Here is a 26,947-nt window from a genome sequence, read left to right on the forward strand (position 1 = left end):
TAGGGTTTACAGAAAATGAGTAAACTAAGATGGATAGTGTAGAAATTCACTTCTGGGGCCCACTTAGTGTGTGTTTGGGCTGAGCATTGAGTTTTACACGTGTAGAGGCTTCTTTTGGAGTTAAATTCCAGGTTGCAGCTTGTTTGTGGCGTTTAACTCTGGTTTGTAACTTGTTTCTGGCGTTTAACTTCAGAATAGAGCAGGAAGTTGGCGTTCAACGCCAGTTTGCGTCGTCAACACTCGGGCCAAGTATGAACTATTATATATTACTGGAAAGCCCTGGATGTCTACTTTCCAACGGAATTAAGAGCGCGCCAATTGGGTTTCTGTAGCTTGAGAAAATCCATTTCGCGTGAAGCAGGGTCAGAATCCAACAGCATCTGCAGTCCTTTTTCAGCCTCTGAATCAGATTAAAGCTCAGATCCCTCAATTCCAGCCAGAAAATACCTGAAATCACAGAAAAACACACAAACTCATAGTAAAGTCCAGAAATGTGATTTTTGCATAAAAACTAATAAAACTATACTAAAAAGTAGCTAAATCCTACTAAAACTATAATGAAAATACCCCCAAAAAGCGTATAAAATATCCGCTCATCAAGGGCCCATATCGAGTTACACAGGTCCTCGGCAACGGAGCATATAAGCTAGAAACTCTAAACGGTACACCCCTACCCAACACTTGGAATGTATCCTCCCTAAAGAAATTCTATAGTTAAAAGTCAGGGACAGGCTTGTACTTTTTTTCCTACTACCAAGATTTTATCCCTAGAGGGTTTTGCTTGGAGAGGTTTTAACGAGGCTAGCCTACCTACACCTTTGTATTCAAAGGTTCACCAATCAAAATATATCAAATTTATCTTCAAATATGTATGACATATGGGCATCTATCACTCTCTTTCTTTCCAAATTCAAAGCATAATAACAAACTCGTCTACAACGACGAACAATCGTCAAAATCCGAAATAACTCGGCAATACTAACATACAAATAGGAACAACATCCTGTACAAAAATTCCAATCAAACAAGCAAAATGCTTCTCTAAATAACAATTCAACCACATAACAAAACAAAGCAAAAGTACCAACATCCAAACAAAATAGCAGTTATAACAAGTTTTCAACCTTAAAAAGGTTCTAACAACATATCCAATAACAAACCCAAAAAGATCTATTAACTACAATCTTACAAAAAGAGTAATAAATATTCTCGGCTTCCTCCTCGGCCTCCCCATCATCTTCGACTAACTTCCCATCACGAACAATCTTTGCAGGATCCATTTCAGAAAGATCAGCATCAGGAACCAAAAATTTCACTTGTAAGCATGCCCTCTCAAAACCTTCAACAAAAGAATCCAAAATTTCATCATCCTTCTTTTTTTCCATCTCCTTAAGCCGAGCTGTAACCTCAATCAACCGAGTTTCCATGCTCGCCAGATCAGCTTCCTTTTTCTTCAAATCTTCCACATCCTTAGCATAATTATCTTTTGTTTCCTTCAATTGCTTCTCAGTTTCAGTCAGCCGACTTTGTAACCCAGTAGCAATACCGTTGCTCTTAATTAACTCTTCTTTATACACAACACATTTCGCATACTCACCTGCAAGCTTCTTATGCCTTAACTCTTGACTACGCCCTAAACTAGCAAGCCTCAGACCAACCACCTACAAAACCATCAAAACTACTAAATAAAACATACAAAATAAACAAAACCAAACTACCAATATAAGAAAGATCTTACCTGCATGTACTGCCCAATAGCCATCTCACCAACCTCATTTGCCAAAGAAACATCGGCAGAGGACTGACAATATTCGTCGGCGACAGCCACGTAGGGGTACTCCTTCTCCCAGACAGACAAACCTCCACTATGCTCAGACAACTCATGAAGCCTTTTTTGATTCACAACAGAAGCCTCAATTTCCTCCAGGGGGACACCATGTTCCTTCCCACTAGACTCGTCAGATAAGTCCACCACATCCGACTTCCTCTTTTTTACAATCACTTTTCGACGACCATGAGGGGGCTGACTAACTTCCTCAGCCATTACTACCTTTTCACGATTAATAGAGGAAACCTCCTTTTCCAAGTTTTTGTTCTTAAACTGAGACATCAGCGACGCAGCCGAAACGCCAGGGTACTTACCTCCTATAAGTTCCATGGAAACAAAAGCAAAGTCAGCACATAACTAAGCAATAAAAACAACAGAAACCAATAGTAAAACTCACCCATATACTCTACCATAGAATTCCTATCCTCATCCCACTTCAACAACTCAAACATCGAAATCAACTCCTTCCGATTAATTTGTTCAACCAAAAACTCAATAATACAGACATTCCTCGGAGTAATAACTTCGGCACCGAGGATATTTTGTGGTTCCGAACACCACCACAAAGGGAATCTCTCCGCCAATAACTCATCCATATAAAACGGAAATTCTGTCTCCACACCCCTCACTTTAACATGTCCTTGAAAGATGATTTGTATAGTTTAAAAATACCAAATCCAGGAGTACTGTTCAAATTAACCCACCCCCCTTTCCAAATTCCTTTAGCTTAGAACAAAGAAAAAAATAAATCTACAGAAGGCTCCAACTCCAGGAACTCCATCAATATCTCAAAGCATCGAAGGAATGCCCACCCATTAGGATGCAATTGTGAAGGGGCACAGTTAAGTTGCTTCAGAATCTGACACTGAAAAATAGTGAAAGGCAGTCTCACTCGTAGCTCCTCTAACACGCAACTATGCATGTAAAAAAACTCAAACCCCTGCCCCCTATGATAAACCCTATCCTCACTACTACATGGCAACAACTCCACTTCAATACCACAACCAGACCTAACGACAGTCTTCACATCTATCTGCTTCACAACAACATCATCACAAAATAAAGAAACACGAGACTTCACATCATCACTTACCCAGTCATACGACCAGTCGATCTCTCCTTTTTTCTCCTTCTCTACACCCATTCAAAAAACCAAAACAGAAAAACAAAGAGGTAGAAGAAAACAGATGATGAAACAAAACATGAAAGAAATGGCACGCATATCTCTTTTACTCATTATGTTTCCCAAGCAGCAAAAAACCAAGGGTCAGGAATAAGTTACCAAACCACACATTTGAACTTAACCACATCCAGAAGTAACTGCCAACTCAATCACACCAAATGACGCAGTTACCTTGGAAATATAACAAGCCTTTAATACCCCAATCACTCTTTCTCTCTCCTAAATAAAGTAGAAACGAAGCCCCATTCTTTTTAATGAAGTACATTGAACTGTGGGCTCACTTAATAAAACATTTGACCAAATTATAACTCATCAAAAAGCTCAACCTGCTTTATTAAAAAACCCTCTTCAGGTCAAGCTTGGGGGCTATGATATGGTCACCTTTAACACGAGCTATAACTCGGCATTATAGCCGTTGTCACTGAAAACTATAACTGTCACCCGCTATAAGCTCAGCCTTTCATGAGCCATAACTCGGTCAGATTAATATTTTGATCATAACTGATGCCTGAACGGCATAATAAAGTCGGTTACAAATCAATTCGAAAACCGATGATTATTGCCGAGAAGGTAACGGACGAAGAATTCATGATATAAAAGAAGGTAAAGCATTTCTTTGAACTTAAGTTGAAATAAGACAATATACTGACTTAAGCTTTGGAGTGCCTTTGCAGGTACACTCCCCTCCTCTTTATTGTTTACTCACGCTGTGACGAAAAAAAAGCTCGGAATCGAGTGGTGGAAGCTCAGTCTCTAAGGTTATAGCTCGGCTGTCACCAGATCGTGGAAGCCGACCTATTTCATAGGCAAGATCAAGTAGCAATAGCAGCATCTGTGTCTGTAATTGAACCTGTGATAGTTTTGGTGGCATCTTCATCGTTTGCAGCGGATCTAAATTGCAATGACACTGGAGAAATAGGTGACAATCGATCTTTCAGTAAGCATGCTTACGATGGCAGATATTCCTGTTATGATCTCAATATCTAGGGAGGTTGGAAAACCAAATGTCGTGGAAGATGTACTACGGAATGACGATGATGTGGAGTCATCCATGATTGACAAAGATAGTAATGATCATCTAGAAAGGAGTATTCCAGTTAGGGGTGGTGGAGCATTGATGCATGCGCATCATGTTGTGTTTTTCTATGCTTTTTCATATAAGAAATAAATGCATAATGATTAATTATGGAGTACTTTTGTGCTTAAATTGAATATTGCTTTGATTGCTTGAGTTGATGAATTTTGCAGGAAAAAATAGAAAAAAAAAATAAAAAGCACAAAACAAGCTCAAAAGAAGGAAAAAAGAATTTTTGGCACACTTTTGAAAATGTGGCCCATGAAGAATTGCAAGGCGTTTAACATGCCAGGTTGAGTGGGCATGTAGAATGAAACGCCTTCGATATGGGACTCATGCGTACGTGCAACAGCTGAAGAAAGTTGATTCATGCGTACGCGCAAGACCTGGGAAATTGAGGATTCGTGCGTACGCATGGTGCATGTGTACACGCAAAAGCTAGAAGATTGAGGACTCATGCGTACGCATACCACATGCATACGTGCAAGTGAAAATTTTTGCATTGTCATGTGTACGCATGACACCCATGAACAGTGGGCGTTCCACACGCCAGGGAAAGCTGGGCGTGTAACGTTCACACGCCTTCGAGGATCATAATTGAGCATTTTTGCAAGGGTGTTTAATGCCCACTTTGGGCGTGTCACACGCCACATTTTTACCTCCTAGAACCTTAATTTAATTGTGGTGTTTGATGAGCGGATATTTTATATGCTTTTTGGCATCATTTTCATATAGTTTTCATTATGTTTTGCTTAAGTTTTATTATGTTTTCATAGGTTTTAGTGAAAAATTCATATTTTTGGATTCTACTTTGAGTTTTGTGTTTTATGGTGATTTCATGTATTTTCTGGCTATAATTGAGGAGCTTGAGGAAAAATCTGATTCAGAGACAGAGAAAAGACTACAAATGCTGTCAGGATCTGACCACCGTGCACTCGAATGAGCTTTTCTGGATCTACAGAAGTTCGAATGGTGCGCTCTCAACAGCTGTGGAAAGCCAAAATCTAGGGCTTTCCAGAAATATATAATAGTTCATACTTTTCTCTGGAAATGAAGGCCTTCTTATTCCTGGCGTTGAACGCCCAGAAGGGAGCAGCTGGCGTCCAACGCCCAAAAGGGGGTCCCAAGCCAGCGTTCAATGCTCCTAAGGGGTACTAGCTCATGGATTTCACCTTAACTCAGCCCAGACACTCACCAAATAGGCCCGGAAAGTAAATTTTTGCACTACTAGACTAGTTTATCTTATTTCTGTAATTCTTAGTTAGCAGATTAGTATATATAGGAGGAGATCACCCTTGTTTAGGATCTTCTTCCTCCCCCATTATATTCGAATACTATTATGTACAGTATAAGTCACTAACCTCCTAAGGTTAAGGTTAGGAGCTCTGCTGAGTTTCATGGATCAATAATATTACGTTTTCATTCAATATGTCTGATTCTATTCTCTTATGCAACCTCATTCTTCATCTTATGAATTGAGGGTGACCCGTGACAATTAACCTTGTTCTACATGGGTTCCGTGCGATTCCTGACCCGAATAATATTGAACTAAACCTAGAGATTGCATTGTGGATTCCAATAGAGCATCTGAGCAACTTTGGACACGTGACATATAATCCCGTTGACTATGGGTGCGTGAGGTCTTTGTGGCGCTAAGACTAGAGTCAAAGAAGCAGCACTTTCTGATCCGGAAGATCTGCCTTGTCTGTGGCACCTTGAGTAGGATCAGGAAGGGGAGTGGATTCCTTAGAGCTTCATTTTCTGCAACAGTGAGAAACCTAGAGGTGGCTTGATGGGAGGACATGAGTCACTTCAACATGGTGGATTGCTACAGTAGAGGAGGTTAACTTGATAAGAGGACATGAGTTAATCACTTATGACTGCCATTGAAGGAATCAGAAAGTTATTGAAGAAGACAGTAAGAAAAGTTAATCCGGAAAGACAAAGCATCTCCGAAGTCTCAACCATTATATCACCATTGAATTATCATCTATCTAGTAACTTTTATTTATTTAATTTGTTTTATGCTTTTTCTGTGACAAACTGTAATTTCTATCTGCCTAACTAAGATCTGCAAGGTATCCACTGCTTGCTCAAACCAACAATCTTCGTGGGATCAAACCTCACTCACCTGAGATATTACTTGGACGACTCGGTATACTTGCTGGTCTATCTGTGCGAATTCTGCGAAGCCAGTTTCGTGCACTAGTGTTTCATACGCCAAAGCCCGGCGTTACACGCTAGGCCAAGTTTCCATAAGACTATTTCAAAGACCCCATTTTGAGTTCCAGGGACCAAGAAAATGGGCATTTAACACCACTGAGTGGCATGTCACACGCCCAAGGGTGGCGTTACATGCCAAAGAGGCATGCTCCAGGAAAGCTTAGCATTATGCATGCAAAGCGTGATGCTTGGCCCAACCTTCACAAGTAATTTTTTTCCACTCCGAGCACATTCAAAATTCAATTTGGGACCACTAAAGTCTTGAAGAAAAGATACAAAGCTGAAGATTGAATACGGAAGATTAGATTTGATTTGTTATGTTTTTGAATTTAAGTTTGAATTTAATAATTAGGTTTTGTTTTCTTTAGTATATAAAGGTCCTAAAAACACTTTGAGAGGACCATCCGACTTTTTGCCATTTTTTATATTTGATTTTTGTTTCTCAAGCATGAGCAACTAATCTCCTTGGTTAAGGTTAAGAGCTCTGTTCATCTTTTTATGGATTATTAATCTAAGTGTTTATTTTGTATGAGGTTTATGCTTTGATTTAATCCATGATTAAGTTTTTGTTCTTCATCCCTAAAGATTTAGAATTGTTGAAAAACATTCTAACTCAGTCTTGGATTTTAAATATTGTTTTGGAAAAAATTAATATTTGAATTAGCTGAAAACTCTTTCATGCTACTTTTTTTATTACACTAGGAATAGGTTCAATGAGTGTGCGACACTTTGTGAGTTTCAATTGTTAGGACTAGCTTCAATACGTCATATATAATTCAACCTATGGATTACTTTTGAATATTACTTGAAATTGAATCAGAATTGTGCTTCACCTCTTTTTCTTAAGTAAATGATTAAGGAATTAGCGGTTAATTAAGTTAAAGAGAAATTAAATTACCAAAAAATTGAAAGTTGATTGTTTATGATTCGTCGTAATTAATATTTGCATACCTCATCTAAATAGACACAAGAATTATTTTTCTAAGGAGTGAACATCTCTAACACCTTAACTATCTTTATCATCTTACTTTCTCAACCAAGTTTTGTTTGCTTTTGTTAATTTTTCCGTTTTTATGCTATTTATTATTGAAACACTTATTCTTGATTGTCTGACTAGAATAGTTAATTGACCATTGTTTGTTCAATCTATTAATCCTCGTGGAATCGACCCTCACTCACCTGAGATATTACTTGATACGACCCGATGCACTTGCCGGTGTTTTGTGGTTTGTAAAGTTTCGCATCAAGTTTTTGGAGCCATTGCCAGAGATTAAATTTGGTTAACAAACTACCAATCAATTGATTACCTAGATTAGACCTTTTTACTTTTGTTTATTTATTGTTTTTGTTTCATTTCCCCTAGGATTCTCTTCACCTTGTGAAGGAAGTTCCAACTTGGTATTCTTGTTCTTTTTGTCTATGCGGAATAACAAGGATAAAGAGCCTCTTCAATTTGATCTTGAGATTGAAAGAACTCTTTGGAGATAAAGGAAGCAAGCTAGAAATCAAGGAGTTGAAGAAGAAATTGAAGAGAAATTTGAGCAAAATATGGCGGAGAATAACAATGCCAATGTTTCTCCACCTAGGAGGAATCTTGGTTCTTTCACTACCCCCCAATCCAGGAAGTTGTGGAAGTAGCATTGTGACACCCACTGTCAATGCCAATAATTTTGAATTGAAGCCTCATCTTGTTACATTGGTGCAACAAAATTATCAATTTAGTGGGAGCCCACAGGAAAATCCTAACTTGTTCATCTCAAACTTCGTATAAATTTGTGATACTATCAAGACAAATGGCATCCCAGCTGTAGTCTATTAGTTGTTGCTATTCCCTTTTGCTATTAGGGATCGGGCTAACCAATGGTTAGATAATCAGCGCAAGGAGAGCATAGCCATATGGGAGGACTTGGTCACTAAGTTCCTAAACAAGTTCTTCCCACCTCAGAGGTTGACTAAGCTTAAAACCGTTGTTTAAACATTCAGACAACATGAAGGAGAGTCCCTCTATAAAGTTTGGGAGAGGTACAAAGAGATGTTAAGAAAATGTCTCCGGATATGTTTGCTGACTGAGTCCAACATTAAATATTTTATGATGGGATCACCCTCGCCTCACGGGTTTCATTAGATAACTCGGCTGGAGGCTCTTTGCATATGAAGAAGACCACTTATGAAGCATTGAAGTTAATTCAGATAGTGGCCAACAATCAATATCTCTATTCCTCTGAAAGATTAATGAGAGTTAGATGCTTTGGATACCATCTTGGCTCAAAATAAAGTCTTGTCTCAACAACTGAATGCAATTACTCAACACCTAGAAGGAATGCAAGTGTAGGCAGTAAGTTCTCAAGAGAACTTCTATGGTATGAATAATGGGGTGCCTCAAGGTGAAAGCATGGAATATGGATATTCATCCTTGGAGCAAATACACTTTATAAATAATCCTCACAATGATCCATTCTCCAAAACCTATAATCTTAGATGGAGAAACCACCCAAATTTTGGGTGAAAAAATCAAAATCAGAGGCCTAACAACTTCAACAATAACCATCAACAAAGCTACTTTAACCCTCAGCAAAACACCTTCAATCCTAACTATCAAAACCAAAACCACCATCAAAATTACTCTCACCAACAACCACCCCAACAAGACTCTCAGAGGCTTTCTAACCTTGAATTAGTTTTAGAAAAATTCATGGAAAGTATAAAGATTAGCTTTAAGAATCAAGAAGCTTCATTGAGAAATCTGAAAATGAAAATAGGACAAATTGCTCAACAATTGGAGGAAGCCACAATTGTTCTTTCCAGTGACATAATTTCAAATCCAAGAAAGGAGTACAAAGCTATTTATTTGAGAAGTGAAAATGTGGTAGAACAAGAGAACAAAAAAGAGGCCAGTAACGAACAAGGGAAAGAAGAAACAGGGGATATCATTCATCTAGGGGAGCAAATGATACCCACCATTCTCCAGCAATCAATTCAAGTTACAAAAGCTCCACCAAAAGAGAGGATTCCAGTGCCTGAATACAAGCTAAAGATTCCATATCCTTAATGGCTCCAAGGGGAGAACAAGGAAAAATAATACTCCAAATTCTTGGAGATATTCAAGACTCTACATATCAATATCCCTTCATAGAAACACTTGAATAAATGCCCGTATATGTTAAATTCATGAAGGAATTATTGTCCAAGAAAAGGTCCTTGAAGTGAGGCCAAATAGTGGAGATGACCAAGGAATGTAGTGCAATTATCCAAAGAAATTTTCCAACAAAAAAGAAAGATCCAGGGAGTTTTCAAATTCCCTGTACCATTGGCAATACCACCTTTGAAAGAGCATTGTGTGATTTGGGGGCAAGCATTAATTTGATGCCTTTATCTGTGATGAAGAGGTTGCAAATTCAAGAGTTAAAGCCCACAAAAATAGCTCTACAACTTGCAGACAAATCCATGAAGCTTGCACATGGAATAGTTGAAAATGTCTTTATCAAAATGGAAAAATTCTTCCTCCCAGTGGACTTTGTTATTCTTGACATAGAGGAAGATGAGCATGCCTCAATCATCCTTGGGAGACATTTCCTAGACACTGGAAGAACCTTTGTTGATATTGAAAAGGGTGAATTAATGTTGATAGTGCATAATGAGCATCAAGTGTTTCATATTTTCAAGACCATGCATCATTCAAGTGATCAAGAGAATTACAAGAAGGTTGAGGCAAGGGACCTAAATTTAAAGGAATTACCAAATAAATCACTCCCAGAAGTACAACAAGTTGACAGAGAAGGTGCAACAAGTTGACCACTCAATTGAAACCACAAAGATCGTACAACCAAAGCCTCCCTTTACAATCAACAAACCTCCTGACATCAACCTTAAGTTTGGTGTTGATGTGCATCAAGTAAAGAGGAGGATCCCAAGAAGAAAGTGCCTCGCGGGTGGAGGAGCAAGATAATTCCTACTGAAGATATTTCACCAGGGGAGAAAGTTGTGTTATCTTACCACCCCTTGTTGCCATATACAGTGAGTAGATTTCTTTCTCTTGAGCATCTGGAGCTAACATATGAAGATGAGAAAATTCAAAGTGAGAGGGGAATAGGTGAAACACTATCAACCTCTACTTTAGCAAGGAACAACCGTCGAGCTAGTGACGTTAAAGAAGCGCTTGTTGGGAGGCAAACCAACGTTTGGTGTTCTCTTTTCATTCTTGTTTTTGCTTTATTTCAAGTTGTTAATGTGTTTGCTAGATTAAGTTTGGTGTTTCTACACCAATAGGATGATTGCATTTCTTGGGTACTTGGCCCAAGTTCACATTTATTGCATTACACTAAGTTTGGTGTTCTCACACTTAGTTTGGTGTTGCCATACTCATGCAAGATCCACATTCACCATGCAAACACATTAACAACCTTATAATTTTACTTTCTTTTAGGTTCCATTTTATTCTATTTTGATTTGGTTTCTTTTAATTAGATAAACCTCTGCATTACTTGATTTCTTTCACTTGATAATCCTATTTATGCATATTTTCATCACCACTATCTCTTTTCTTTGTTGCTTGAGGACAAGAAATCATTCTAAATTTAGTGTTAGAGGCTATGCTCTACATAGCCTAAAAGATAATGGAGAGAAAAGCAGTAAGAACTAAGGTTGTTTCCTTCCTTCTTAATTATACGCATTTGTTTCAGTTTACTCTATCCTAGATAATGCATTTAAAATTTCTATTTTCAAGTACATGTCATTACTTGTCCATCACAACCCACAATTACAATTATGCTTGTCCTGAATGTAAGTAAGGAGTCATGTGCTAAGAAAGAAACAATGGATTGATCATAAAGAGTATAACAATATGAGTTTGGAAGGCCAAACTAACTGAATTGTTCAACACTTACTGAGCCAAATTGCTTGAGGTCTTAATCTAGAGGACTATTATGGGATCCTTGTCATTGAGAAAGCCTCAGAGAAGCAAAAGATAATGAATAATAATTAATAAAACGGGGTTAAAAAGAGAAGCCAAAGGCTCTGAGTACCTCTGACTAAGAAAATCAAAAGAAAAATAAGCTTAAAGAGCCCTCATAAGTCAAGTGCTTGTGGTGCTTATGTATCAAGCAATAGCTTAAAAACAAAGAATTTAGAGCCACGGCTAAGCTCAAAGGTGCAAAGCATCCCCCAAAGAAATAGAAGCCAAAGGCTCTGAGCACCACTAATGGAGAATGTTAAAAGAAAATCAGCTCAAAGAGCCTCCAATCAAGTGCTTGTGGTGCTTTTGTATAATGCAATAGCTTGAAAACAAAGCATTTAGAGTCATGGCTAGGCTCAAGGTTCAAAGAACCCAACAAAAAATAAAAAAAATAAAAGAAAATGTGCAAAGAAAGTAAATAAACTTGCTTCAAGGTGATGATTCAAAGAAAGGATTCCATAATCTAATCCGGATAGAGGTCTTGAAAGATTATAACTATTTATGTTATATTGTGCATAAGTGAAACTACTAACCAAAATCATTTGAATTGCTCATTCACCCTTGCATTCTAAGCTTTAAAATTTTGATGATTAAAGCATGATTCTTTGCTTGCTTGAGGACAAGCAAGAGCTTAAGTTTGGTGTTGTGATGCATGCACATCATGTTGTATTTTTCTATGCTTTTTTATATAAAAACTAAAAGCATAATGATTAATTATGGAATATTTTTGTGCTTAAACTGAATATTACTCTGATTGCTTGAGTTAATAAATTTTGCAGGAAATAATAGAAAAAGAAGCAAAAAACACAAAACAAGCTCAAAAGAAAAAAAAAAAAGAATTTTTGGCACACTTTAGAGCCTTGGACACGCTTTGGAACCTTAGACCACAATTTTAAAAGCGTGACCCATGAAGAATTGCATGGCGTTTAACACACCAGGTTGGGTGGGCGTGTAGAATGAAACGCCTTGAATAGGGGACTCATGCGTACGCGCAACAGCCAAAGAAAGTGGGTTCATGCGTACGCATGCTACATGCGTTCCCGCAAGACATGGGAAATTGAGGATTCATGCGTACGCATGGTGTATGTGTACGCGTAAAAGTTGGCAGATTGAGGATTCATGCGTACGCATGCTACATGGGTACGTGCAAGTGAAGATTTTCGCATTCTCATGGGTACGCATGCCTCATGCGTACGCATGACACCGGTGAACAGTGGGCGTTCCACACGCCAGGGAAAGCTAGGCATGTAGCATTCACATGCCTTCGAGGATCATAATTGAGCATTTTTGCAAGGGCGTTTAACGCCGACTTTGGGTGTGTCACACACTATATTTTTACCTCCCATGACCTTGATTTAATTGTGGCATTTCACACGCCAAAGCCCGACATTACAAGTTGGGCCAAGTTTTTAGAAGACTGTTTCAAAGACTCTATTTTAAGTTCAAAGAACTAAGAGAATGGGTGTTTAACGCCACTGAGTGGCATGTCACATGCCAATGAAGAAAGCTGGGGGTTTCACATGCCCAAGGGTGGTGTTACATGCTAAAGGGGTATGCTTCAAGAAAGCTTAGTATTATGCACGCAAAAGCGTGGTGTTTTCATAGGAAAAGCGTGGTGCTTGGCCCAACCTTCACAAGTAATCTTTTTTGCCACTCCAAGCCCATCCAGAATGCAATTTGGGACTACTAAAGCCTTGAAGAAAAGATACAAAGCTGAAGATTGAATGTAGAAGATTAGATTAGATTTTTTTTGTTTTTGAATTTAAGTTTGAAGTAAATAATTAGGTTTTGTTTTCTTTAGCATATAAAAGTCCTGAAAACACTTTGAGAGGACCATCAGACTTTTTGTCGTTTTTCCTATTTGGTTTTTGTTTCTTAAGCATGAGCTACTAATCTCCTTGGTTAAGGTTAGGAGCTTTGTTAATATTTTTATGGATTATTAATCTAAGTGTTTATTTTATATGAGTTTTATGCTTTGATTTAATTTATGATTGAGTTTTTGTTCTTCATCCCTAAATATTTAGAATTGTTGGAAACATTCTAACTCCGTCTTGGATTCTAAATATTGTTTTGGAAAAAATTAATATTTGAATTAGCTAAAAACTCTTTCACACTACTTTTTTATTATACTAGGAATAGGTTCAAAGAGTGTGCAACACTTTGTGAGTTTCAATTGTTAGGACTAGCTTGAATACGTGACATATAATTCAACTTACGGACTACTTTTGAATCTTACATGAAATTGAATCAGAATTGTGCTTTACCTCTTTTTCTTAAGTAATTGACTAAGGAATTAGCTGTTAATTAAGTTAAAAAGAAATTAAACTACCAAGGAATTGGAATTTGATTATCTATGATTCGTCGTGATTAATCTTTGCATACCTTATCTAAATAGACACAAGGATTATTTTCCTAAGGAGTGAACATCTCTGACACCTTAACTATCTTTATCATCTTACTTTCTCAACCAAGTTTTGTTTGCTTTTATTAAATTTTATGTTTTCATGCTATTTATTATTGAAACACTTATTCTTGATTGTCTGACTAGAATAGTTAATTGACCACTATTTGCTTGATCCATTAATCCTCGTGGGATCGACCCTCACTCACCTGAGTTATTACTTGATACGACTCGGTTCACTTGCTAGTGTTTTGTGGTTTGTAAATTTCTGCATCAAGCATCGAGCTCGGGAACTCAACATTACTCCCTGCACTTTTCGACTTTAGACTCAGAGGCCATGACACAACATGGGTTTCTGGACGTAGAATTTGAATTTGGGGCCAGAGATACACAGGATACAATAGATCTAGTTCAGTTCCAAGTTGGTAAGCAATTTCGGAATAAAGAAGAAGTCGTCTTATGTGTGAAAACTTATAGCATTCGACGTAGGGTTGAGTATAGAGTGTCAGAATCAGATTATGTCAAGTACTATAGAAAATATAAGGAATTTGGAAACTGTTGCAGATGGTTGACTTGGATCATTCTTCGCCAGCGAAAGGCTATTTGGGAGGTAAGACGGTATAATGGACCTCATACATGTCTGGTCACATCGATCTGTAGTGATCACAGGAAGCTTGCTTATCACGTGATATGTACTTTCATCTTTTCTATGATCAGAGCAGATGCAACTGTGTCAATCAAAGTTGTAACACCCTACCATACATAAGCTTTACACCTAGGATATAAAACAGAGGTGGCGAGGTGCTACAACCTCTAAAAGATTATATATTTATATAATATAGCAAGGATATTTTATTCTAGAAGCCTTTGAAGAAAAAGGCGTAAAGCAAAATTCGGTAAAACGAAAAGCGCAATATTCATGAAGCGATAAAGTAACGAAGCAAGATAGAGCAAGCTAACAAGATTATATCTTAAGAGTTCTAAAATACAGATAACAAAACTCAAGACTCGGCTCGCGAAGATAAACCGGCCCAAGCACATAAGTATATCTATACATATACATATGTAGGAAGCCAAAAAGAACCCAAAATACAAAGTTACAGAACCTGTTTCTCCAAAACAACCTTTAAGAGGATGCTAATACATCAAATACATAAGCAGTAGAGATATTAAGTATCTAAATAAATATATATAACCAAAAAGAGCCCCAAAAGATAAGGATCTTCGCTAATCAAAAGCTTCCAGCATGCCTCAGTGAGGTGCCGCCTGACCTGCATCTGAAAATCATAAAATCTGCATAGGTGAGAATTGGAGGTTCTCAGCATGGTAACAGTGCCCACATATCTAACATATAATGTCCTGAAAAAGCCAAAAGCAATTCTAGAACTTCCAACAATAGATTTAAACTTAAAACCAACATTTAAGATCATAAAAATAAGGCAAGGTATCCAAAGAGTTCTAACTTATCTCAAATCTAACTTAACCCTTAAAATGATCAACATTCCTCCAATCCTCTGAAACTCCGATGGAACCTCAAAGACAAACAAAACAGACAATGCAAACACAAGTTGAAGGCAGGTACATAGCAAGAAGATCATATAGCAAGTAAGTATAGTAATTTCACAAAGGCAATCCCAAATAATGCAAACTCAAACAAGACAAACAGATGCGTATGATGCATGCCTTTCCTACTGGCCGTGAGCTCCGTGTCAGTTACTTTGCTAGAACCCGACACACCTGGCAGCTAACCCGGATATTGTCTCTCTATGCCTTCACACTCTTGGGATATAGTGCCCATCATATTTCCTGGGACAAAGTGCTCCCACACTCTTGGGATATAGCGCCCGCCATGCCACGCTCTTGGGATATAGTGCCCGACACACTTCCCAGGGTAAGGTACTCCCACACTCTTGGGATATAGCGCCCGACATGCCATGCTCTTGAGATAGAATGCTCTTCACACTCATGGGATATAGTGCCCGACACACCTTACAACAGAGAGAAACTTATACATTCTCATCATGAATGAAGTCTCAATCATCATGTTCATTCACAGTCATTCATAATCATTTCACAACCATTCATCATTGCAATGACATCACATATATTCCATGTATTCACATTTTCCATATATAAGTCATCACTTTCCAACCTTACTTCACCCCCAAGATACCTCCTCTTCCCTAGCTTCATTTCATTACTAGGTTTACTACTAAGATCTAGAGTTAAAAGAGTGAAATTTGGCCCAGGTATGTGTATGTGTACGCATACGTGTAATTTGGCCCAGGTCAAGCGTATGCGTGGGCCACGCATACGCGTGAGTGTGCGTTTGGACCAAGACGCGTACGCATTACTTTTCCCGCACACGCATACGCATTAAATAGAATCGAATGTTCACGTACGAGGGGTTTTGCGTACGCAAAAAGGTCACGCATACGTATGGGCCACGCGTACACGTGAGAGTACATTTTTGCCTGCGTATGGAATGTATGCGTACGCATACAATGCAACAGCACCAAAAAGCTGCTAAGTCCAGATTTTTTGGTTTGCACACCAAACTTTGATCGAGCATAACTTCCTCATTTTAAAATATTTTTCCTCCATTCTTCAAATGACATAAATATCTCGGACCAAATTTTATTTCTAAATAAGTTTGACAAAAATCGGAGGTCCGAAGACCAAGTTATGCTCCGCTAAAGTTGGGCCAAAATCACAATTTTCATAAAACTCTACAACGTCCATTTTCAAAACATACCAATTCCTACCTTTTAAAACCAACCCAAAAACCTACCAAATTCAGCATAAATATTATCCAACTCCCTCATTACATCCACATCCTACCAATTCTCTATTTTTTTCAATTTCCAATTCAACAATATCCAATCATACATCATCAAGTGTCTATTTAAATACAATATTCAACTTCAAATTCATCAAAATAACTATACATATACAAATCACATTCTTATCAGCAAAAACATCATCCATAATCTCTAGGGCCATTAACCACATACATAATAATTATTCTCACCCAATCAACCACAACCATCCAAAAATCACTATCCATATAATCAGCACAATTCACATTATTCAATCAACAACATCAACAATTCAATTTTTATCTTATGGTCACTAGCCTAAGTTTTCACAATACATTATATTTTAGATACAGAAAACCGAAACCATACCTTAGTCGATACCCCACTTAACCCGGAACACCTCCAATTCAACTTTCCTCAAACCTTCAAGACTCCAACACCCTTCAAACAGATTTTTCAGCACCAAAGGCCCATTCCAAACTTTCCAAGACCTCAATCAGTCTCCAACATACATATACACACTACCTAATCCACAATATGACATCCAAACATAACAACTTAATACCCAAAAACATTAAATCACGAATTTCACTAGGGTTGAGAATTTCTTATCATATCCAAGGATCAAAGAGGTAAGACTAAGCCTTTCCTTTAAGCTAATTGGATCCTATAACATCAAAAGCTCCAAAAATCTCAACACTTTTACCCAATAATTTTGAATTTAAGAGCTGGGAAATCAGAGAGGGATTTGTAGCTTAACTCTTGAATAAAGTTATGCACTTTATAGAGATCGACGCCGCAGTCACGTGGCCGTAAACAGTGCGGCAATCGGAGCTCCGGATCAAAAGTTATGGTGGTTTGAAGTGGGACAAGGGTTTGCTTCTTCTTCTCTTCCCCCAATTCAGTTTTTCAGCGTGTGTGTGTGGTGTTTGGCTGGGGAAGGAAGGCTGTTGCCTTCATTAATTGGCTATTGGGCTGGGCCACGGGTCCAATACGAGCCCGATTCGCTTGATTCGGCCTGTTCGGCCCAATCTTGGGCCAAATTCTTTAAAATTAATATCGAAATTCTCGTTTTAATTTTCTTTATCATATTAAACCATAAAATTTCACTTTCTAATTTTCTAGAATAAATTTTAATTTATGAGTTAATTATTCGTTAATTAACCGAGTTTTACAAAAGTACTACAGAATGCGATATAGGCACATTTTGGATTTAGACCGACTTACAGTTTGGTTTGCTAAGTAGAAGGTCGTTGCACAAATTTATGGAGATTGAAAAGAGTCCTACAACGAGTTGCTAAGATGGGTACTAGGTGTCCAGGTAATGATGTCAGGTAGTATTGCAGTACTGAACACGAGCCCTGACCACCTGCCATGCAATACATTAGTTCAACAACGGTAATATATAGAAAACATATTTACTCAACATAACATATTTAAACATAAGTATCTCGATGCTAACGGCTAATGAAATACGTCAAACCCATCAGGCCTGGAACTTGGAAAATGCCAGAAGATCCATGACTAAAGGAGCTGCAGTGGACCAGCCAACTTTACGACGTTCTTGTTGGCCACACGGCACATGCATCGATATAGCCACGTAAGAGTAGCAAACTCTTAGCTGTATCTATCCATGTCCTCTTGCCTAGCTACGTACGGTAGCCACTGGATGTGAAGATGTGTACTAGACTTGTCCCCAAAGAGCTGAGTCGATAATAATATCATGACATACGCCCTTGCATACCTCTTCACTGTATCCTCATCTGTGTCCTGAAAAAGCACATTGAATGTATTCTGTATCTAAGTGCACTTCACAGTGAATTTATTGATACAGTCTGTAGGAGGTAAGACACCAGTAGCTCTTCGAACCAAGTCTATAAAGGTTGGCCACCTTTAATGTACCTCTCAAAGTCCATCAGAGATCCACTGATTTACTCGCCATCGATCAGAAGGCCTAACTGATACGCTATATTCTTAGCATAATTGTGCACTCCCCAAATGGCATATGAAAAGTATGCATTTTCGGATGCCATCTCTCCACAAATGCACTGACAAGCTGCTCATCCGACCTAAACCTGTGGTTTTTCAACCTCGCAAGATAGTATAATTCAATCATCTGTAAATACGGTATGATCCTATCATCCACGGGTATAACATGCTGCCTCTTCATCTTGTAATACATTGGGTGGACTACATAATGATAAGAAAACTTTATAAGAGCCATAATAATTAACAAATTAATACGTTAAATGAATTTTAAACTATGCATGTCCTCTTAGAAAAAATACAAATAGCCAAGATTAGAATCTTACAATATATTAACCATAATAAAAAAAATTAAATTCTCACTAAATCTTAAATCACTTAACACGAAGAACTCTAATAAAAAAGAATTTAATATAAAATATATTACAATCCTAAATCACTATTATCACTGACATTTTTAGCTTAAAATAAGTTCTAACAAAATTTCTAGTCACTAATCATTCTAACATTTATAACTTAAAAATTCTAACAAAACTTCTAATCACTACTCTAGATAATATTTGTAATCACTATTCTAAGTAACACGTGGTTTTAAAATTCTAACAAACTTCTAAATCACTACGCTAAATAACATTTATAACTTAAAAATTTTAACCAACGTTTATAATGAAATATTCTAAACGAATTAATATTGCTAATATTTCTAATGTATTTTGTAGGAAAAAAAATTATTTACTAACCTCTTCATTGATATTACCAGCAATATGAACGATTTCATCCAACCAGTAGATACAATCTAGGTCATCTTCCATGTTGTGTTGGGATTTCACTTTTTCTCTCAAGCGTGGGTTATTGGAGGGAGAAGATGTTATATTTGTAATTCGAAACAAGCTAATTTGAATTCTATATATAGTTATATGAAGTAAAAATCAAACGTATTAGATTTGATTTACATTGTTACCGTTATAATAGTATAGTTCGAATTTACTTTATTCAATTTACCTTGGGTTCTTTAAACCATAAATCAAATTCAATTGTTTCGATTTAGTACTAGTTTTAAATCGAATCCTCTTACTTCAATTTACTAGGGCTGCACGAGTTTAGACGCATTTCCTACTAAATCGAATCTAGTTAATTATTTCGATTTACCCATGTTTTTGCTAATTCGAATCCAATTGATTCAATTTACATTGAGAAACTCTAAATCAAATCCATTAGAATCGATTTACATCGATATGTAAATTGAGACGTGCATATAAACTGTTTTGTTTTAAGACATTGGTGTAATATTGGAGGCCATTTGATTTGTTTATGTCATTTATCCTTATCATCATCATTATTATTATCGTGATGATTTTAAATAGTAAACTATGATACACAAACACTTGACACATACATAAGGCACGACATGGGACACGCGGACACAGACATAGAATTTGAAATTCTTATAAGACATATATATATATATATATATAAAGTATTTTTTAAATGAATTGTAATGATATTTTGGTATATATTTTATTGATATTAAAATATAAAGACATAATTTTACTCATTATTTTCTATGTTTTAATATTAAAAATGATTAAACTTTGGATTTAACCCTATGTGTTTTCATTTAAAAATAAAAAATACATCATATGGTTTTATATATTAATCCGTACAATAAATATAATATTGGTGTTATGTAAATTGAATACACAACTTCAAATTAAACTAAATTAAATTGTTTAAAACTAAACCACTAAACTATACACAAACTCATCGATCACATAAGAACCACTATATACAATACCGATAATTTATTAGAAAATATACAAGTTGTTGATAAAATTAGAAACTATTTTAATTATAAATATATTTTAGGGTGTGATTTTTTATGATGGTTATTTGGCAACAATATCTAAAAGAAAGAAAAATTTATAATTAGACTTCTATTCCATTTAAAGAATGAGCAGTTTATGGTTTACATTGCAAAGAATCTTCTTATATATATGATATTGTTAAAAAGGTAAAATATGACATGTTTATTTTTTTAAGCCAAATGATAGTAAGTGATCACATCTTCAAACTTAAAATTTGACTTATGTTGTTTCCAACCAAAATGAGTAGTTTATGATTTACATTGCAAAGAATCTTCTTATATACATAATATTGTTAAAATGATAAAATATCGCATGTTTATTTTTTTAAGCTAAATGATAGTAAGTGATCACATCTGGAAACTTAAATTTTGATTTATGTTATTTCCAACCAAATTTGTTTAGAAAAAAAAGATATTTTTCAATTGAAATGTTGATCACCTATGTGCTGGTAAGTAATGGTGTTTGTGATGTAATTTGAATAGGATCTCTTTGATTTTATTTTTAAATTTCGATCCAATTCGATCTAAATTATTGTAATTTGAATTGGTTTGGTTTATCTAACTTTTTTAATAATAATTTTTTTTTAATTTTATTATTAAAAATAGAAACAACTTTACGTTGATAAAATAAACAAATAAATAAATCTCATTTTATAGTAAAAAATTACTTACTAAATACTAATAATATAAAAAATTGTAACAAATTAACATACTAATGTAAAATTAAAATTTAATAATAAAATAATAATGTTAGGTCACATTTTACAGTTTGGATTTTAGTTTTGAAAAGTGGATATGAAATCGGATCCAATCTATTAAGTTTGCCAAAAATTAGTACAATTTTGATCGATTTTCAATTTTGGATTGGATAGTAGCTTTTGTTTAGATTGGTTTGAATTTGAACACCCCTACTTACAAGTAATGATAAGTTTATATTTAACTTTATTTTCATATGTTTAATGATTTAAATTTGAAGTATTAACATATACTTCGCATATATTTTATTTAATTTATTGATACTATAAAAAATATTCAGATAACTTTAACTACTATAATTTAGTACTATATGTAGAATAAAACTCTATTATTGTTGCCCACTTTATTAAAAAAATATTTTTCTATGCATATATAATTGCCTTATAAATGTTTTAAAACTGAGATTTTAATCGATATTTTTTTAAATACTAAAGATTATTACCAATAACTTCTCTTAAATATTCAAAAAAATATATGAATTTCAAAACATAAAGACAACAAGAGTAATGCTCCATGTGGATGCATGTTTCACTCTTGAATTAACACAAGAGGATAGAAAATTTAATGACGACATTAAAAAAAGCAAACATATAGACCTCAATATCATTTGTCAGTAGGTTGTTTGTCATTCCACTGCTTGACAGAGAAAAAATGTCAGTAAAGATTTTCACAAAAATTGTCGCGTTGCAAGTATAGTTCTAAAGGAACAAATTTTTCTCGGTCAATGTTTAAATTGTTTCTCACTTAAGAAAACCGAATAAAATTAACCGAAGTATTCAAACCTCGAGTCATCTCTCAAGGAATTGCAGGGAAGTATGTTTATTATTGGTTATGAGATTGTATCTTTTTGGGTTTTGAGTTTGATAAGCAAGGAATGTAAATAACAAGAAAATAACTAACAACTAAGAAAAGTCCTAGCAAGGATTGAGAATCGGAATTTCTATCCTCATTATCATTGTCAATTGTGATGGTAATTACAAATTGCTCTCACTTAGTTAACATCTAACAATTGAAGGTAAGTCAAGTGAGCAAATCAACTTGAGTTCAGAAGTCCTAATCAAAGACTAGAGTTAGTGAAACTCAAGCCAACTAGCAACTTTCAATCACCAACCAACAAGAGACTTTGACAATTCAAGAGACTCCAAATTACTCAATCCAAGTTAAGAATACAAAAATCTAATTTAAAATTCAACCAAGCATTTTATCAAACACTTGGTAGGCACAAAATAAAAGCATGATAAAATTAACAAGAAATATTAAATCTAAACAACCAATTGCAAGCATCAATGACTAACAATTAAAGAGAGTAACAATAAACATAGAAAATATAAATTGCATTAACAGAAATCAAATGTAACAAGATCTCATAAACATAAAAATGGCGAAAAAGAAAAATTAACAATAGAAGAAGATGAACTAAAGTGCTTAAACAAATAAAAGTAAGACAAAAACTAAATTAAAGGAAGATTGAACATGAACCTAAAGAGAAATTGAAAGAAGAAACCCTAAACCTAGAGAGAGGAGAGAGCCTCCACTACAAGAAAATGAAACATTTGTAACAAAAAATTTGTATCAAATTTAAAATTGTTACAAATTATAGTTTTTTGTAACAATAATTAGTTATTGTTACAAAATAAGAATATTTTGTAACAATAAGAAAATTTGTTACAAAATATTTCAATATTTTGTAACAACTTAATTTCTTTTGTTACAAATTATGTTATCTTTCGTATCGAATTGTTGTTTTGTTACAAAATGTTATAATGTTTTGTAACAAAAGATTATATTGTTGCAAAAATTCAAAATATTTTGTAACAAAATATCTATTTGTTTCAAAAGCTCTAAATATTTTGTAACAAAAAATTAATTTATCACAAAATACAATATTTTTGTAACAAGTTATTTATTTGTCCCAAAATTCAAAGATTTTTTGTAGCTAATAAAAAATTTTGTTTCAAAATACTAAATGTAAGACTTTGAATTTTTAAAAATTAACATAATAAGTTATTTATGATTTATTATATTTATTTAAGATTTTATATTTAAAAATTTATTTTACTAAAAATATTTAAGTCTAATTAATGATAATTTGAGTTTAAAATTATTTTAAAAATTAAATAATAAATTATTTATAATTTATTATACTTATTCAAAATAAATTTTTAGAGATTTATATATTAAACAGAGTATTTTCTTATTTATAATTAAAAATTTTAGTAATTAAAAAAAATATAAAAATTTTATATCATTTAATTTAAATATTTAAAATTTTTGAATTTAATATTTTAAATTTTATGAATAAAAAATTAACTTAAATATCTCCAATTTTATCTTAATTAATATTTGCTTAAAAATAATTATAAAATAAAAATAAAATAATATTTTAAAAATAATTAATTTAATTACTCTAATTCTTAAAATTAAAATATTTATTTAAAAATTTATAATTAAATAATATCTTTATATAATTATTAAATTAAAAATATTTAAAAATATTTAAGTTATCCTTATCCTTATTTTTATTAAAAATATTTAAGTTACTCAATCTCTGACCCCTATCTTTTTCTAACATTCACAGCACACCACTTATCCTTATTTTTATTAAAAATATTTAAGTTACCCAATCTCTAACCCTATCTTTTTCTAACACTCACAGCACACCACACACACAACCAATACAAGTGTATACACAGACACAGGCATATAGAGAGACTCGAGGAAGTGAGGGAGTCGCGGAGAAGAAAAAGGAAAGGAAAGGGGTGAGGCCGCGCCGCTACTGGCGATCGTCGAGCAACCTCTATCGCGCTTTACCGTCGGTCACTGCTGCTGAATCGCCATCAGAAATGGAACCGTGGAGAAAAGGCTGTCAAGACGCGAAGAGAGAGAGTCCACGAGAAGAGGGAGGCCGCCTGCGTCCTGTCGCCGCCACTGGAGGGAGGCTGTTCGCGTCCAGCTCTCTACGGCTATTGCATCGCCATCATCGCGCGCCGCCGTCGAGCCTGAAGCTGCCGCCATCGCACGAAGCAGAGAGAGTGAAAGACGTGATGGAGGGGTGAGGGAGGAGTTGCCATTGCTGTTGCTAGGGCTAGCCGCCGGAGCCATTGTCGTCGCCACTGGAGCTAGCTGCTAAGGAGCGTTCTGTCATCGTGAAACATGAAAGGGGATGTCACTGCCGTTGTTGCCGGTAGCACTGTTCCTGTTCTGATTCCAATTCCTTCGTTTATGAGACCTGTAACATTTTCTTCCTTGCTTTGTTACCATTTTGTTCCTCTGTCATATTTCCGTCCTAATTATGTTAGCATATTTTATTCTAGTGTTGCTAATTTATCTCCTAAACAATTATGATTGGTGCTGAGATCATTGTTGCTGCTGCTCCAAGAGGAAAGTTGTTGCTACTAGGAATTAAAAACAAACGAATGGTTTGTTGCGTTTAATTACCAAGTTTTGGCTAATTGAGGTAGGAGATTTTATTTTGAAATTAACTGTTTTAATTTATGAATGCCACGGAAGTTTAGAATTTAATTTATTAGAACTTCTGATTAGGGATATTGTTTTTGATTATCAGAACTTATGAATATTAAGGCTGTTGATTATTGTTCTGTGTAATTTTTTTCTGATTTGTTACTTTTTTTTTACTTGTTCTGATTAGTAATTTAGTATTATTGGAACTTCAAATTATTACTTGTAATTTAGTAATTTAGCATTAATGGATATGAAACTTCAATGGAAACTGGTGTTTGCTTCTTTTGATGAATTATAATAGCTTAACTTTTCTAGATTTATCTTTTGGTGGGAGTACATTTAATCGAAATCTGTATCTACATATAATAAACCATTATCTTATTTGGAAGTCTGGGGATTAGATAGTGAGGGCTTTTTTAATGTGATCCTCCAAACCCCTATCTAACTATCTATTTGTATGAACATTTTAAAGTACCATAAGTCTTGGAGGATTATATATTTATAATTATCCATTCCAAAGAAAGAAAAATCATCACTTAAAACACCCCCCACAATCAAAGAAAGGAAAATTTTAAAGATTAATGTTTTACTAACTTAATTACTACTGTTCTGTTTGCTTATTCTTTATTTGAAATTTTTTGTGAACTACAAGGTGGGAAAAGCACATTGAAAAACTGTCAAATTTTACAGGTAAGGTATCTCAGTTCCTCTCAGTTTCTCAATTTCTCTATTGAGAGCTCTTATAATACCTTTCTTTTATTTGATAATGTGCTTTACTAAAATCTCCTTTTGAAAATCCATTAAATAATAACATCATTCAATAAACTCAACATATTTCAACTGAGAGCTATGTCTTGTAATGCTATAATGAAGCCCAGTAAACTGGTTATAAGCATTTACTTTTTCAGTAGTATATAGATAGTTATACTGATGTTATTGGGGTCATTCTTTAGCTTCTTGTCTTACCTAATACTTATGTTGACGTTGATTTGAACACATCTATTGATCAAAGCTCTAAAAACTTGAACATCAAGATGCCAGAAGTTCTTTATTTTTAATTTACATATTAATCTTCAGCATCTCAACTTGTTAATAGGTCTAAAACAAAAGATTAAGTAGTTCGGGGATTTCACGTTAGAACTTAGAATATAATTGGTATGAGCCAATTCTTTTAAAAGCTTAAACTATTTTTTTTAGAAAGGAAATGTGTTGCATGCCATTTAGAAAAAAATAATAATAAAATAAAAATTTGCAAGTGTCCTTGTGATGAGTACATCACTTCTTTTTATTACTATTTTTTTTAATTAATATCATATTTCTGGCACATTAATTATTGACTACTTTGTATATAGAAACTATCAACTTATAATTAAAAGAAGATTGAGGTTTAGTTAAACCTATTATAAAGTGTTAAAACTCTGAACTAATAAAAGAGCATATAGTAGCACCATCCACTGACACTAGCGTGTTTTGATTACTTTTGTTGAAGATTCTTTGTATCTCTCATGAATTGGTAATATTGGGAGAAAAGTGTCCTGCTGATGGACCTGTTGTCCATCGACTACGCCTTTCGGCCTGATCTTAGGCCCTGACTCACCCTCCGTGGACGAACCTTGCGGAGGAACCCTTAGGTTTTCGAGGCATTGGATTCTCACCAACGTTTGCGTTACTCAAGCCGACATTCTCGCACTACTGCTTGCGCGGGTCCTTTTCTCAGTTCCGTAAAGGCCAACTATCACACATTCTATTTTATATTAATTATTAATGTATGGCAGCTTTTCCCCTTTTTCAGATAGCATAAGCTTTAGAGCCAACAACCTTATAGCAATAGAATCAACTGCAAGCAGTGGGATCTTTTCTGGTTTGAAACCTAACTCTTAGTTCTGTTATATATTGAAGTTTTATGAGAGAAAAATTAAAAAAAAAAGGAAGAAGGATTTGTTGATGCAATGAATAATGATCATGTGGTGTGAACAGGAATCAAAGTGTTTTAATTATAATTGATATGAACCAATTCTATTTTTATGAAATTGGGTGCTTCTTCCAAGCTTGATTCAGAAATTTCTTTTGAATATGCAGAATGTTCCTTACTTGGGATGCAGTGCCTTGTATACTTGTAAGTTCATTGACTGTTAGTCATTATATTATATTGAGCTACTTTTTTTTTATTGCATTTCAAATCATGACTGTGTTGAATTTTGTGGTGGTTGCAGCCTAGTAGTTATTGGATGGATTTTAGTTTCATGTACCTTCATACTTTGTGCTGGATTTCTGTTTCTTCATGCATGCAGTTCGGTTTCAATACTTTGACACTCTATATCTAAACTCATATTTGTAATACAATGTATTCGTTCCCTTTCTGAATACTAAGTTCTTACTTACTTCTTAGAGTGAGTCTG

General features: G+C 34.9%; 1 protein-coding gene across 1 annotated transcript; it reads left to right on the plus strand.

The window, feature by feature from the left end:
• Positions 1–9,531: 9,531 nt before the first annotated feature.
• On the plus strand, positions 9,532–10,101 carry LOC107609481 (uncharacterized). The gene has a single exon (XM_016311474.1). The coding sequence runs from the start codon at positions 9,532–9,534 to the stop codon at positions 10,099–10,101; it is 570 nt and encodes a 189-aa protein (XP_016166960.1).
• Positions 10,102–26,947: the final 16,846 nt, after the last annotated feature.

The sequence above is a fragment of the Arachis ipaensis genome, chromosome B1, assembly GCF_059453495.1.
Source record: "Arachis ipaensis isolate K30076 ecotype BB chromosome B1, ASM5945349v1, whole genome shotgun sequence".
In the NCBI taxonomy this organism is placed as follows: domain Eukaryota; kingdom Viridiplantae; phylum Streptophyta; class Magnoliopsida; order Fabales; family Fabaceae; genus Arachis; species Arachis ipaensis.

What these genes read in the sequence shown, in the direction of transcription:
- LOC107609481 (XM_016311474.1), top strand. Translation starts at nt 9,532, where the DNA reads ATGACCAAGGAATGTAGTGCAATTATCCAAAGAAATTTTCCAACAAAA.